Consider the following 14,630-nt stretch of genomic DNA (forward strand, 5'->3'; position numbering starts at 1 on the left):
ACCTAGCAATAACCCGTCAAAAGTTTGGTGTGAAAGAGGTAAAATGTGTATTTTACCTAATGTCTATTTTAGTATCACTTGTGCTTTGTATTGTAATTAAAATAGACTTACATACATACATACATACATACATCCACACAATTAGAAAACTCACAATATTTATATATTTTGTTATGTAAGCCATAAAATTGGCGTTGTCACTAGTTTAGCATGAACTGCATGTATTTTTGTTTACCTTTTCTGACTGTTACCTTTAGCCAGATTTACTGTATAAGATTGCCATTGATTTACTTGCTGTGTTCATTTGTTACAATTAACTTATCTGTTACAGGCATGGCATCTCTGGACAGCAAAGCGTCTGGTAAAATGGGCCTTCGTGCAGTGGTATATTACACTGTAACCACCTTCATAGCTGTTTTCATTGGTATTGTCATGGTGATTATTATTCATCCAGGCAAAGGCACCAAGGAAAACATGAAGTCCCAAGGGAAAATTGAGAGAGTACAAGCAACAGATGCCATTTTGGATTTAATACGGTAGGGATTCTGAAACATAACACAATAGGAGAGGCTTCTGCTGTTACTAACTGCTAGCTCAGTGGAATTCCTGAAAATTAGTAGTTTGGGCTGTCACTTGCTGTGTTTTTAATTTTTCTACATGGTGGGTCAGTCCAGAACCTCTTCTGTTACAAGACTTTTTCAACTTGGACATATATTAATATTGGGTATAGATTAGCTAACAGGCAATGTCTAGATAGACAGTCAATAGGACAACAACTTGAAATGGTTGACACATGAAAGGTTGACATGAGTTTTTAAATTTTTGGGGGGTGTAAGTGTTGACACCTTAGCACATTACCCCCAATTAGTGGCACTTTGCTTCCCATGATTGAGGCCAATTTACTGTTCCCAATGGGAGTCCACGTGGATGGTAAAGCATAAAAAAATGCACAAAAATTGAAAGAATTTTTATAAACTCATGTCGGCATTTTCATGTGTTGACCATTACCATGTCTATTTTATGACCTTTTGTCAATGTTGACCTTTTGGTGTCGACATATTGCCTGTCTTTCTAGTCTGTGAGCCATCAGGGTACCATTTATTTTAAGGCATACTGAATACACAACATATCGAATAAAACAACATTATATTCCAATGTTTTCATGTTCACCCTATGATCTGCAATAACATGTCAATATAAAGACGAGGCATTGTCCAGCTCCTATGACTTGTAGTCTTGTAGCGAGAGCAACATTCAAGGGTCTAAACAGTCAGTGGTTTGATTTTTCTGCTCCATATAAATGTAATCAGATTTTTAACCCTGTTTTTGGGTGTGAGAAATAAGGGATTACTTCATTGGTAATACCAACAATGACAATAAGTGAAACAAATCTGTCCTCAGCAGTCCCAGTTCTTCTCTGAAGCAGACCTTGGGGGTCCCCTAAGGCACCAAGATTTATTAGGCCCTGAAATATACAGTATGAGTAATATGTCACTTATTTACATACCTCCCAACTTTCGTCCGGAGGAAATAGGGACACTCGCGCGGCGAAGCCGCGCGAGCGCCCGAAAAGTGGGCGGGGCGTATGCAAATGAGGGCGCGGCTTATGCTAATTAGCCGCGACCTCATTTTCATACGAGAATAGACGCTGTGCGCATGCGCACAGCGTCTATTCTACTAGATTGGGGGGTCTCCCAACTGCCACCCCCCGCAGCGGGACAATGCCTGCCGCGGGTGGGACGTCGGGACAGGACCCGAAAATCGGGACTGTCCCGACGGAATCGTGACAGTTGGGAGGTATGTATTTATTTGTTTTTATTTTCCTTTATGTAAGCCCACCCTAGCATCAAATATTTTACCATCCCCCATGAATCCATACATCATTCCCCAAAGGGCCCTCAAATACTTATTTGGGCATATACTATGAAGTAATAGATAATATCAATGTAAATTAAACACACCATATTTTAGCATCTGTGCAGCTAAACATATTGCACTTCTTAGCAGCATCCACTACACATCCAAGAGAAATAAACATTTTCACAATTACAGGGTAGTGTGCACAAATCAAATGTAATTTGTTGGCAAGGGCAAGAACAGCTGACTTTAATACCACCAACTAAATGTTAAATGAATCAATAGCTTGACTTGACTTCCCCCTGCTGTGCTCCTGCAGAGAGACACCAAGCCAATGAACACATTAATCTGCATTCATCATTAACTGTTACAGTGCTGTAATCATACTGTACTGCGTGTCATTCATCTGGCTCTTCTCCAGTAATTCATGCTCTTCTCCAGTAATTCATAGGTTCTATGTGCTGGCTTAGAGGGGAGGGAGCAAGCTGGGTGGTTCGTAGGCTGGGTATGTCACCATGGGTTTACTTTATTTAGCTTGTAACTATCTTTTCTTTTCTTCAAGAAATATGTTCCCTCCCAATTTAGTGGAAGCTTGCTTCAAACAGGTATGTATTTAGTAAGAGATGTGGTTTTCAGTATGTCATTTCCTTGATGTCACAAACCTTCAATAAATAAATATTTCCTTATTACTGGTTATATAGAACGTCTTCTATTAGTCTCTGAGCGCTAAATGTGACTTGCCTTCTGTATTTATATATGTAATATTTTTATAAAACTGTTGAACAAAAGCACACGTTTTTCTCTCTGAATCCTTTTATTGCATTCTCTATATTGGTTCACATTTTTTTTTTTTACATCTCTATACTTCCACAGTATGTTGTACAATCCATTGGGTTCTCTGCATCATCTCCAGAAGCCCAGTTATAGCATAATGCTTTCATATATATCATACTTGCCTACCCTCGCGGATAAGTTTCCAAAAATTGTGTTCCCCTCCCAGTCCCCCACGGGAAGGTGGGCAAGTCTTACTCATGTTCCCCAAAGCCCCCGCCTACCCCGTACCCGCTGAAACAAATTCCAGAATTTGCCGGTCCGCGGGAGGGGGTGGGACTAAAATGAAGCATTTCGCTGCTTTTTAGCCCTACCCCTCCCCGTGGACCCGTGAATTGCGGAGTTTGTGTGGCTTGGGGTTTGGGCTTTGTGACATCAGCCCTATCCCTGCAGGAAAAAGGGAGTGCATTTAAAGTCCTTTAAAATGTATAATTGAAACCTATGAGCTATATAGGTAACGTCACACTTTTTTTTAGTAACGAATGTATTGTTTGCAAGCAAATTATTGTGCCTAATTATTTAGTTCTAATGTTTGGTGTAGTTGTATGCAGCAGGTTACAGAGAAAATACTGCTGCATATAAATTCCAAGAATTGTTTACATGAAATGCAGGGGCATAAATAAATTCCCACTGTTACTTTTTCAAACAGCCTGGTGAGTGCTGCTGCATGTGGTTGCCTTTTTGAGAGAGAGAAAGAGAATTAGTTTTACTCGCTGCCAACAGATGGCATTGTTTCAGAGATACATAGAGACTATATATATATATATATATATATATATATATATATATATATATATATATATATATATATATATATATATATATATATATATATATATTTATATTATACTCACGCTGCCCAATCAGCAGCAACAGCAGCACACGGCAATCCAAATGTAAAGGAACACGCAGGAGTCAGCAACGTTTCGATTTTATTACAAAATCGTCATCAGGCACAAACATACAGAGAAAATGCTCACCTTATATCCCCAGACTCACAGTGCACGCTGGCCTCCGTTTCCCGCGCCCCGGGGCGTACGTGACACCCACGCGTCATCCAAAGCGTCCCGCTGCCCGGCAACCAAGCCTATCCACGTCACGCCAGCGTCCATGGAAACCGTCTCACTCCCATGACGCGGTGCGCACAAGCCGCCGGCGGCCAATGGACGTCCGCATCCCGTGCCCCCGTCATCATAGAGATGACGCGGTGTGCACATGACGCTGAACAACCAATGGACGCCAATGACGTGCGACCCACGACACCACAGGGACTGTAACCAAGACAACCAGGGACATAAGACAAGCCCGTCGCCTTGGCAACCCAGGCACAGCGGGCGACATAAACAATGTATTCAGCAGGGGGAACGGAGCAGCGAAATGAACATATATAAACATATTAAAAAGGCTGAAATGTGATTCTAATCTGGCGGTGGATACCCCAAATAATAGCAACTGGTAACGAAGTACACACATATTAAAGCACTTTCAAAGTGAGCAGTAAATATCACATGCATAATGTACTATGTATAATGTACAGTCTCCAATACAGAGTCTCATAATACACAAAAAGGAGTATAGTATCATGTCATGTAGCCAAGAAAAAGCATACATAAAAAACATCTGTCAAGATTACATATGAAAATACAAAAAATACAGAAAAGATTCAAAGGAACGCATGAAACCCCAGATGATCATTAAGACCAAATGGGGTCATGGTTCTTAGTCTGTGAATCCAACGGGATTGACACTGTAAAAGGGACAATGACCTATTGCCCCCCCCGAAGTTTCTGGGGGATATGGTAAATGATAATATATTGTAGATTGGCCATATTATGACCAGCCTGCGCAAAATGCCTTGCGACAGGCTGGTCACTGGTCCCAGAAATTAGAGCTGCCCGGATAGCCGCCCTGTGTCCTGCCATCCTTTCACGGAGGTTACGATCAGATTTACCAACATAGTGTTTCCCACAGGGGCATGAGATCAAATACACTATATAGCGGGTGGTACAGGTAACCCTATGTCTAATCAAATATCGTTTGCCACTGTAGGGATGACGGAAGCTGTCACCCACCGTCAAGCTCCTACAGGTGATACAATTGAGACATCGGAAGCAACCGTTGCGCCTCCCCAAAAACCCAGGGGCCGAAACATTACATGTAGTTGTAGTAATATCTGTTCGGACAACCCAGTCACGAACATTCTTACCGCGGGTATAGCATGGCATAAGTGACACATTGGCCAAACCCAGTTCTTTATCAGAGTCCAACATACGCCAATGTTTTTTGGCCACACCTCTAATGACATTACTGGACAGATTGTAATGATTAACCCAAGGCATTTTCTTATTAGTGGAGGTATCTTTCTTGTCTTTGGTCTTTAACAATGCAGACCTAGGGATAGATAAAGCCTTGCTCTTAGCCCTTACCAAAAGATCCAGATCGTAGCCTCTAACCAAAAATTTATTAATCATGGTATCAATTTGGGCAGAAGCATCAATACGGTTGCTACAAATGCGACATGCACGTAAAAACTGAGAAAAGGGGAGACCAAATTTAAGCGGTCTTGGATGAAAACTATCAGAATGTAAGATGGTATTTCTGTCCGTCTCCTTCCTGAAAAGTGAAGTGGAAAGCACTCCTTTGTCCAAACTTACAGCTACATCAAGAAAGTTGACCTTTACAGGGTCAATAATGTATGTAAATTTCAAGGGGGAGACAGATGCATTATGACAACCAATAAATTCCTCAAACTCTTTTTTAGTGCCGGTCCAAATGATAAAGATATCGTCGATGTATCTGGCATAGAAATAAATCTTGCCAGATACATCGAACCTATCGAAGAAAATCGCCTGCTCTTCCACAAACATGTACGCATTGGCGTACGATGGGGCCACATTGGACCCCATCGCACATCCAGAGCGTTGCAGAAAAAATCTGCCATTGTGGATAAAAAAATTGTGGGTGAGCAGCATGTACAGCAAATCGCATACAAAATTGGCAGATGGACCCTTGTATAAAGGGTTATTGCTAATGAGGTCTCGAACAACCTGTACACCGGCATCGTTGGGGATGACAGTGTACAGGCTGGAGACATCCACAGTACACAAAAAGCTATCGACAGGGATGTTGGTAATCGCCAATAGCCTGTTAATGAATGACGTGGTATCTAACAAGTACCTAACATGATGAACAATGCATGGCTGTAAGAGAGCATCCAGGTACACAGAGCAATTTTGGAACAAGGAGCCATTGGCCGCAATAATGGGCCTGCCGGGGGACACAGTAGAATTCTTGTGAATCTTTGGGAGGGTGTACATTACGGGAGTTATAGGAAACTTAGGTATCAGCGCCTCTCCTAAAGGTTCACCAATCAGACCATCACCAACAGCCCCAGACACTAATGTTTTAAGCAGAGTTGAATAATTACCTGTGGGGTCATGATCAAGCTGTTCATATACCAAAGGGTCTGAAAGTTGGCGGTCTATCTCATTTACATAATCAGAAAGGTTCTGTATCACCACCGCCCCACCTTTGTCGGCAGGGCGGATGATGATATCAAAAAACTCAGATAAATGCTTCAATGCATGAAATTCATCAGTAGGTAAATTACCACGATACTTATTGACATGCTGTAATTTTAACGCTTTAAGCGTTAAAATTACAGCATGTCAATAAGTAGCGTTAAAATTACAGCATGTCAATAAGTATCGTGGTAATTTACCTACTGATGAATTTCATGCATTTTTTAGAATAAAGGGTTCTTCAACTGGAAATTAAGAAATTAAGAAATTTTATTGTATCATAATCACAATCTGTTGGAAATTGTGTGTCACACATGAAATTTATCCCACTAGATCCATGATTAAGTATGTTTTATGTCATTTTATGAAATAATTTTTTTAAGAAAATCTGTCATTATATATTCGTGTGCACACACAATCGGTGAAACTATCAGCGCACCTCTATACCCTTTTCTTGTCTTCATATATATATATATATATATATATTATAGGGGTTACTCATTATCACATATACATATGGAGTTATTGCTGACCGATTTTGTCAACCATCAACCATAACCTTAAAATCCCTACCTAATAATGTATAGGTCCCCCACCAAAACAGCTCTAACTTATCTAGACATGGGCTCCATAAGACCCTTAAAGGTGTCCTGTGGTATATGCCACCAATACATTAGCAGCAGATCCTAGTAAGTTGTGAGGTCGGGCCTTAATGGCTCAGACATATTTACCTAGCACATTCTACAGATACTGAGTGCTGAGAAATTTAGAGGCCAAGTCAACACCATGATCTTTTTGCCATGTTCCTTAAACCATTCTTGAACAATGTTTGTTGTGTAGCAGGATGCATTATACCGACGTACATTTCATTGTCGTTCGCGCCAGTCGGGTAAGCTTGCAGGCAATGTGACAACTAATTACTGGATGCCACAGGCATCAGTTTATTGGGTCTTGCTTGGCATCATCAATATGGAAGTGCAATGGTTGAAGGTCTTGGGCAATGTTTTTTGCCATGTTCTCTTTGGCGCATCATGTGCTATTTTCCATCCATCAAAGCAGTGTTATTTAGACACAGTTCTGCAGACATGATTCAATTGTGGGTTGATCTTCGCATAGATTTTGGATGTTTTCATTTCACCAGCAGACTTGTACGGTTCCTAAAGCACCTCATTTGGAAATGTTTCAACCTTGTTAGCTCATTTTCACAGATTGTACATGATTCTGAACTATAAAATAATATGGTTCTAACCAATATGTTGAATACTTTAATTGTTGTGGCAATAGAAATTTCCTGTTTTTTGTTCCAGATGTCATTTTTCATATATGCCAGTGGTTCACAAACTTTTTTGAATTACGGCTCCCTACAGTATCAGAAATTGTCGTGACACCCCTAGGCCAAATAAATCTTATGAAGTAATTTAGAAATCTATATTAAATTAAGTAAACTGTGCTTATATGTCATCTTTAGGGTCAGTTGTGTGGTGAGTGACAGGATTTGCTTCTGTTTGTCCGCATATTTTATGATTGGAAGCCACGAGCACTGGTTTTGCCTATTACATTGACCATATTGACCATATTATTCACCATTGATGAACAGACATCAATATTAAAACTATTATCAATCCGTGTGAGGTCATGATTGCTAACCAGAGATGATTCATGGCCATTGCCATAGCCTAGAAGCATGGGTCTTCAAACTGTGGCCCTCCAGATGTTGTGAAACTACAAATCCCAGCATGCCTTGCTACAGTTTTGCTATAAGGGTGTGTTAAAACTGTGGCAAGGCATGCTGGGATTTGTAGTTTCACAACATCTGGAGGGCCACAGTTTGAAGACCCATGGCCTAGAGTAAACTGTGCTACTATTTATCTGAGGTAATGAGGTAACCACTAGATGGCGCTAATAAATTAAATAAATGATGCTGAATAACACTTGCTTTTGGAGGCTGGTTAAGAACACATTGCAGACTAACTAAGACCACTTCAAGCAAAAGTTTCGAAAGCTAGTCTGCTACTTTGTGATTGCCACTGTGTTTATGCATATGTGAAAGAGAAAGAGATGTAGTTTTACTAGTTGCCAGCAGATGGAAATGTTTCGGTCACACATATATAAAACATAAGATAGTCTATGGGCAGTATTCAATGGGCGGTATTCAATGAGGCTGATTCGCCAGGTTTTTATGGCGATTTTGTGCTGTAAGGCGAATTTCTGACTAAAACGGTGAATCACCCTATTCAATGACCAGATGGCGAATACATTTCAAGGTTTTTTTCGCCATGATTCACCGAGTAGCAATCGCTATCTTTTTATGGTGAAGTGGAAGGTGAACTTTTAAAATAAAGTGGAATTTTATTCTGAGGAGGGGCATGTTATTTTTATTCATGTGCTGTAAGCACATGAATATATATTTAATTTGAATTTTTTTTTTTATTTTTACACAGACCAGCCAGCAGGGGGCCGGAGCCGAGCCGCTCATTAGATATTCATGTATTCACTTCACCCGATCATTACATATGCATGATCGGGTGTAGTGAATATACCCGGTCCCCTGCTGGCACCCCCGGGGGGCAGCCTGTGTTGCCTGGCTCCCGGGGAGCCCACCTCCCCCCCACAAACGTTCTGGGGCAGGCAGGGAGACTTCCATCTCCCTGCCTGCCACCGTCCTCAGGCTCCCTGCGGCGTCCGGAACGCAGCGAGCAGTGGCGAATGTGCAGCGAATCCTAAACAGGATTCGCTGCACGTCGCCAGTATTCACATTGAATACTGCCTAATGTAGGGGCGAGTGGCCGGTGAGGGGTTTAACCCCGCGCCGGCCGCTCACTCTATTCAATGATGCGGGGAATCCTTGCTGTCACAGGACAGCGAGGATTCCCCCAAACAGCGAGGCTCATGGCTAATGAAGGAAGACTGTTGCATTTAGCTGCGAAACTCTCTGCTTCTGCAGCCGCATACGCTGATTCCCCCTTGCTCCAAAAATGGAGCGAGGGGGAATTGGCATATGCGGGGGGGGGTCAGTTGAATATTGACCAGCCGAGCGGTGACCGCTTTTGCTTTTGTTGCAGTTAGCACTTTACACCTTCATAGGTTTTCCCGATGAAGGGGTGTATACCCCGAAACTGTCAATGTTAAGTATCTTCATTAATCCGGAGAGTGCCGGCTCGTGATTACCGTGAGTGATCTACTCCTACTATATATATATATATATATATATATATATATATATATATATATATATTGGATAAATAATAAAAGGAGCAGGTAACTTTGTTTCTGCTGATTTTCTAGATACTGCAGGTGCAGCCAGGTGCCTTCCATTCCAGCTGCTTCTGACTGCCTGTGGCTCCACTCACTTTATTTACAGTTCCACCCTCCCTATTCCCGACAGCCCTGCTAATCGCAGTAAATGACAACGAGTGGGCAAGGCCTAAACCGGAAAGTGAGCCGTTGATCAGCAAAAAAACACCATTTTGCCCATCGGGTGGTTTCTGGGTACACAGAAACCCCCCTGTGTACGCTACTGCTAGTGTGTGCTTGTACATGGGCAGGTTATTATGGCTAATTCTTATCTGCAGTCAAATTCTATGTTTCTTGATACAGTTTGAAGGATGTTTTTGTTCCATGCTTTATGTAGTGTACACACCAGAAAGACCATGATCGTGAAACCATCGTACGATGGTCGCACGATCTATTGGACCACACGATCTGCACACGATCTGTTTCCAATCTAATGATGATGTCATCTTAGATTGTACCCAATCTAAGATGACGAAACTTTAGTGCAGCAGGTAAAATCTCCAAAGTGGACAAACAACTGGCGGGGACGCGCATCGGATCAGAATCCCTTTGAAAACATGCCCAATTCTGCTATATTTACATACAATTGGTTGAAATTACTTGGAAATTGGGGGAATTGAGCCCAAATTGTTCTGGTGTGTACCCAGCATTAAAAAGCGGAGCATCTCCCAACCGCCACATGCTATACCACCCTCAATACCACCTATAACTCTAACGCCAACTAGTGGAATGCTGTGGAATCTCCCAAGTGGCATACCTACAGGATAATGCTGCATGTGCGTGCAGCTTACACTAATCATTTAATCTTCCGAATTTATTTCAAAACTTTTTCGTTTTATGTTATTATTGATAAAAATCTGCTCTCTCCTAGACATAATATAAAAGGTCCTGTTGACTTGTTTTCACAGTTCAAGAGGTTGTGTTTTGTGAATGCTCCCTGCTGATGGTCTTTTCAGGACACAGTACCAGAAGCCATATGGTGCTGCAATGACATCCATATCCCCCAGTCTCCTTTTTTTCTTAGAATTCACCTATCAGAGGAAGGTTATAAGCAGCAGAAACCAATCTGTGTATCCTACCATTTCAGTCATCCCTGACTTTACCTTCACTAGTTGCTCTTTTTTATTCTTGTTTGCAAGAATCTCTGTATTATAAACTGTCTAATGCAGGGCTGGGCAACACCGGCCCTCCAGATGTTGATTAACTACACATCCCAGCATGCCTTGCATCAGTTTCAGCATGGCCACATAGCAAAACTAATGCAAAGCATCCTGGGATGTGTAGTTCACGATCATCTGGAGGGCCGGTGTTGCCCAGCCCTGGTCTAATGTGTACAGTCAGTATGGTTAATGATGGGAGCTTCTATGCATCGATTATGATCCTTACTGTCTGCTGGACATGAAGGTCGATTTGGCTATATAGCCAATGACCTGCATGTTCAGTGGGTCCCGCTGACATCACTGAAAGATGAGTGGCAGGATGCAAATGTCAGCTGGTCTGATGCAGTGTATGGTCATTTGTTGACTTATAGAGGATGAAGGAAAATAGATGGTCCTCATGATTAAAACTGAATTTATTCCGTTGTTGTTTCAGTATAAAACACATTACAACACAAGAGTTTACCAACTGCCTGTCCCACCAGACCATAACCTCACAGTACCCACAGAACAACCCACTGAAGCAGTCAACATCAGTAACATTGTTGAGAATGTGACCCGAGCAATAGGAAATCTGCAGGAAATGATGAATATGGAGGAGGTGATACCTGTGGCAGGCTCAGCAAATGGAGTGAATGCATTGGGTCTGGTGGTTTTCTCAGTGTGCTTTGGGCTAGTGATCGGGAAGATGAAAGAACAAGGAAGAGCTCTGAGAGAATTCTTTGATTGCCTTAATGAGGCAATCATGAGGCTGGTGGCGATCATTATATGGTAAGGACTATATCTTATAACAATGATATTAAAAATATATAATTTAAGGATACATGCAACATCATTGACTAGTGCATCTACTTGATATATGTATTTGCTCATAAATTATACATAGTCATGTCATATTACCAATATTTCAGTTAAGAGTAAAGCATGTGTGGGGTTGAATTGTCCCGGGAGTGAATTATAATCAGAGTATTTTAGCTGGTAGACCTGGCCCAGTGCTATACAGCTCAGTGTTCCTCATACCAGAGAAAACTGTACTGCAATGCTTATATATTAGAAACAGTAAGGTTATGTCAAATCTTTAGCCTGTGTACAGTATGTTCCAATGACGCTGGTTATGTACTTGCTGTATATTGTAATTTAACATGCGGTATGATATCAACTTTAATACAGTTCGGATGAAGGGCCTCAAAAGAATACATGGGTTTTTCAGTAGTAATAAGGGATATTTTTAGTAAGTGTCAGGCTTTCCAAGCTGATGAATTTCTACCGTTTTACCAAATTTTTAAAATCGCAGTTTTATGTTTTATTGCTGCTTTTGAAAGTCATCGTCTTTAAAAAGCTGCCACTTATATTGTTGAGTTTAAGGTCTATAATTACTATTTATATGGTCGTAATGTTGACATTCAGCATGATGACATTGACTGAGCCAACACTGACTAAAGTGTATATATTGTGCATGGATATAATCAATTACTTTAAGGGGGCACATTACATGCATGTGCACCTCACAATCATGCAGCCAAGTTTAAACCTACAGTAGTTAAAGGCAGAAAAAAGTCACACTTCAAAAATCGCACACTGACATTACCAAAAATAGCAGTCTCCATGGAGATGGATACATCCAATCATGTGGGAAACCCTCTGAAGGTTAGCCCTGATTGGCAGAGAGGAGTCCCAGTGACTGACATCACTGGGATTCCCTCAGCAGCGGGGTAGAGCTGCACTGTAGCCACCCGAAAATGGTGCTGCCGCAGACCCTCCTCTGCAGAATTATAAATGCCACTTGGGGTGGGTGTTGTATTGGGCACATTGAGGCTCGTTCATTGGGCTGATACACACAACTACATAATGTATATAGATAGGGCAAGGTAAGACTTTACATTGACCTGTAGCAAGGTACTTTTCTTCCTCTACTTGACAATTCAGCCTCTGCATTCCTCCCGCATCAGCAGAGTTTCGCAACATTTTAGTACCCTGCTGCCAACTGATCCCAGTTACTGAGGGGGTGTGGGGTGTGCTTTAGACGATGGAGCGACACAGGAGGTGGAGCTTTAGATTACTAGGGGCAGAGCTTTTTAGAAGTCATGAAGGGGGGCTTCAATTTGCTCCTTGGGTTCTGCAAGCTTAACTCTGATACTGAGGGAGGGGTGAGTGAATCGGGTTCATGCTACAGAAGGACACTATTTTTGACATAGGAGGTGGCGTTAACGGCAGCCAGGGGGCAGAGCTTCAGTCTGCATTGTGGGTGATGCCAACTGAACTCAGGGGTAGATTTATTAAGCTTGGTGAAGTTATAATATGTCTGTTTTTTTTCACCTTCCTGTCATTTTTCAAACCAAGCCTGTAACTTCGCAGTTAGGAACCAATTGGCCGGTGATAAAAACCAGACACTTTATCACTTCACCGAGCTTAATAAATGTGCCCCTCAGTTACTGAGGGATGAGTGTGTGAATGGGCTTCATGCTATTGAAGGATACAACTTCAGACACAGGGGCTTAGAGGAGACAGGGGGTGGAACATTTGACTGCTCTTTGGGTTGATAAGACTTTTGCAGAATTTGGTGGGTGAGTGCTGAGTGGGCTGTCTTTGGTTGTGTCATGATTTTTTTCTCACGTCAACACAGGCTGCACTGCTGGGGATCTTGTGGGACTATTTTTATGAGTAGGAGCAGAGCTGCAGCCCCACCCACCCCATTGCTAATCTGGCCCTATGTCTCCCCCTCTACCCACCAGTAAGCATCAGCTGCTGCATCTCTCCGCTCTGCTATTCGCCAGAGTATAGCGTGATACATTTTCAGTAGAGCTCATAAGCCCTGTGGACCCACTGGGCCCTAGGCGGCAGCTTTGGTTTCCCAGTGCTAAATCCGCTACTGCCTCAAGGTAATGGATTTTTAGCTTATCTGATTATCTTTATTTGGACGAAACTCCAGGTAGCTTGTCTCAAGGGTCATAGTGCTTTTAGTTCTCCGCAACTGGTAAAATCTACAATACATACCTGTAAAATAAACTGGTAGGTTAAAACTGCTATGGAACATGTATGTATGTAAGCTAATAATAATATTAACAATATAATTACTGTCTTGGTTAGACAAAAAGTGACAATTCTTCTTCCCAGACTGACATATCGCAAAACAAGTTGGGCTACTGAAGGTCAATTAATTTTATTTTTAATAATCTCTTGTAGAGGACTTGTAGAGGAAAAGGCTAACTCAGACTACACCAGTCCTACACACACGCACACACAATACTATACTACTATATTACTTCTCGTAATGTTTTGGCGTTTAAACTATGCATTATGCTATCAACTAATGTTTTTAATTCTGTATATTTTGGTTCACAGGTATGCTCCAGTTGGCATCCTGTTCCTGATTTCAGGAAAAATACTTGAGATGGATGACCTACTGGTTATGGGTGGGCAGCTGGGCATGTACACCATCACGGTCATAATAGGACTTCTCATACATGCTTTGGTGGTACTCCCATTGTTATTTTTCGTTGTTACCCGGAGGAACCCCTGGCCATTCATTGGCGGACTCCTTCAGGCCCTTGTCACTGCTTTGGGAACATCATCAAGGTAGGTAAAAATGACTTGGCCTATGTTCTTTTAAATAGTTCTTGATTCTTACATGGAGCCATTATGTGAGCTTAATTGATATTCATGACCGATACCACTGTCCACTTAGCATTGGCATTTTTACAGTAGGTGCAGTGTGTGAGGTGCACCCATGTTTAATCAATTACCTTTCCGAAGTCCCACGTTGATAATGCAGATGAAATTGCATGGAAATAGCATAGCTGACCTTTTTGCCAGTGATTTGTGATTTAAAAGTACAGATTTGACTCCAGGAAAATTGCAGATGCTTTGCTTTTAGAGACCCGTGAGAACATGGCTGGTGTACACCGCACCACAGAAAGGAGGGAGCCCACATAGAAACTACATACAGGGCCTCTTAAAATGGCACTGCCTC

The 14,630-nt window shown here is 41.8% G+C and overlaps 1 protein-coding gene across 2 annotated transcripts in view; it reads left to right on the forward strand.

The window, feature by feature from the left end:
• The window catches only part of LOC146067386 (excitatory amino acid transporter 1-like), a 67,919-nt gene that overhangs the window by 42,672 nt on the left and 10,617 nt on the right, over positions 1-14,630 (forward strand). For both annotated transcript variants that reach the window (XM_083179178.1, XM_083179179.1), the window contains 4 exons: positions 332-536; positions 2,420-2,462; positions 11,097-11,431; positions 14,003-14,236. In XM_083179178.1, the coding sequence (XP_083035304.1) occupies positions 332-536; positions 2,420-2,462; positions 11,097-11,431; positions 14,003-14,236 (817 nt within the window). The remainder of the gene's footprint in view (positions 1-331; positions 537-2,419; positions 2,463-11,096; positions 11,432-14,002; positions 14,237-14,630) is intronic.

The sequence above is a fragment of the Crinia signifera genome, chromosome 1 (genome assembly GCF_055691185.1).
Source record: "Crinia signifera chromosome 1, ASM5569118v1, whole genome shotgun sequence".
Classification (NCBI taxonomy): domain Eukaryota; kingdom Metazoa; phylum Chordata; class Amphibia; order Anura; family Myobatrachidae; genus Crinia; species Crinia signifera.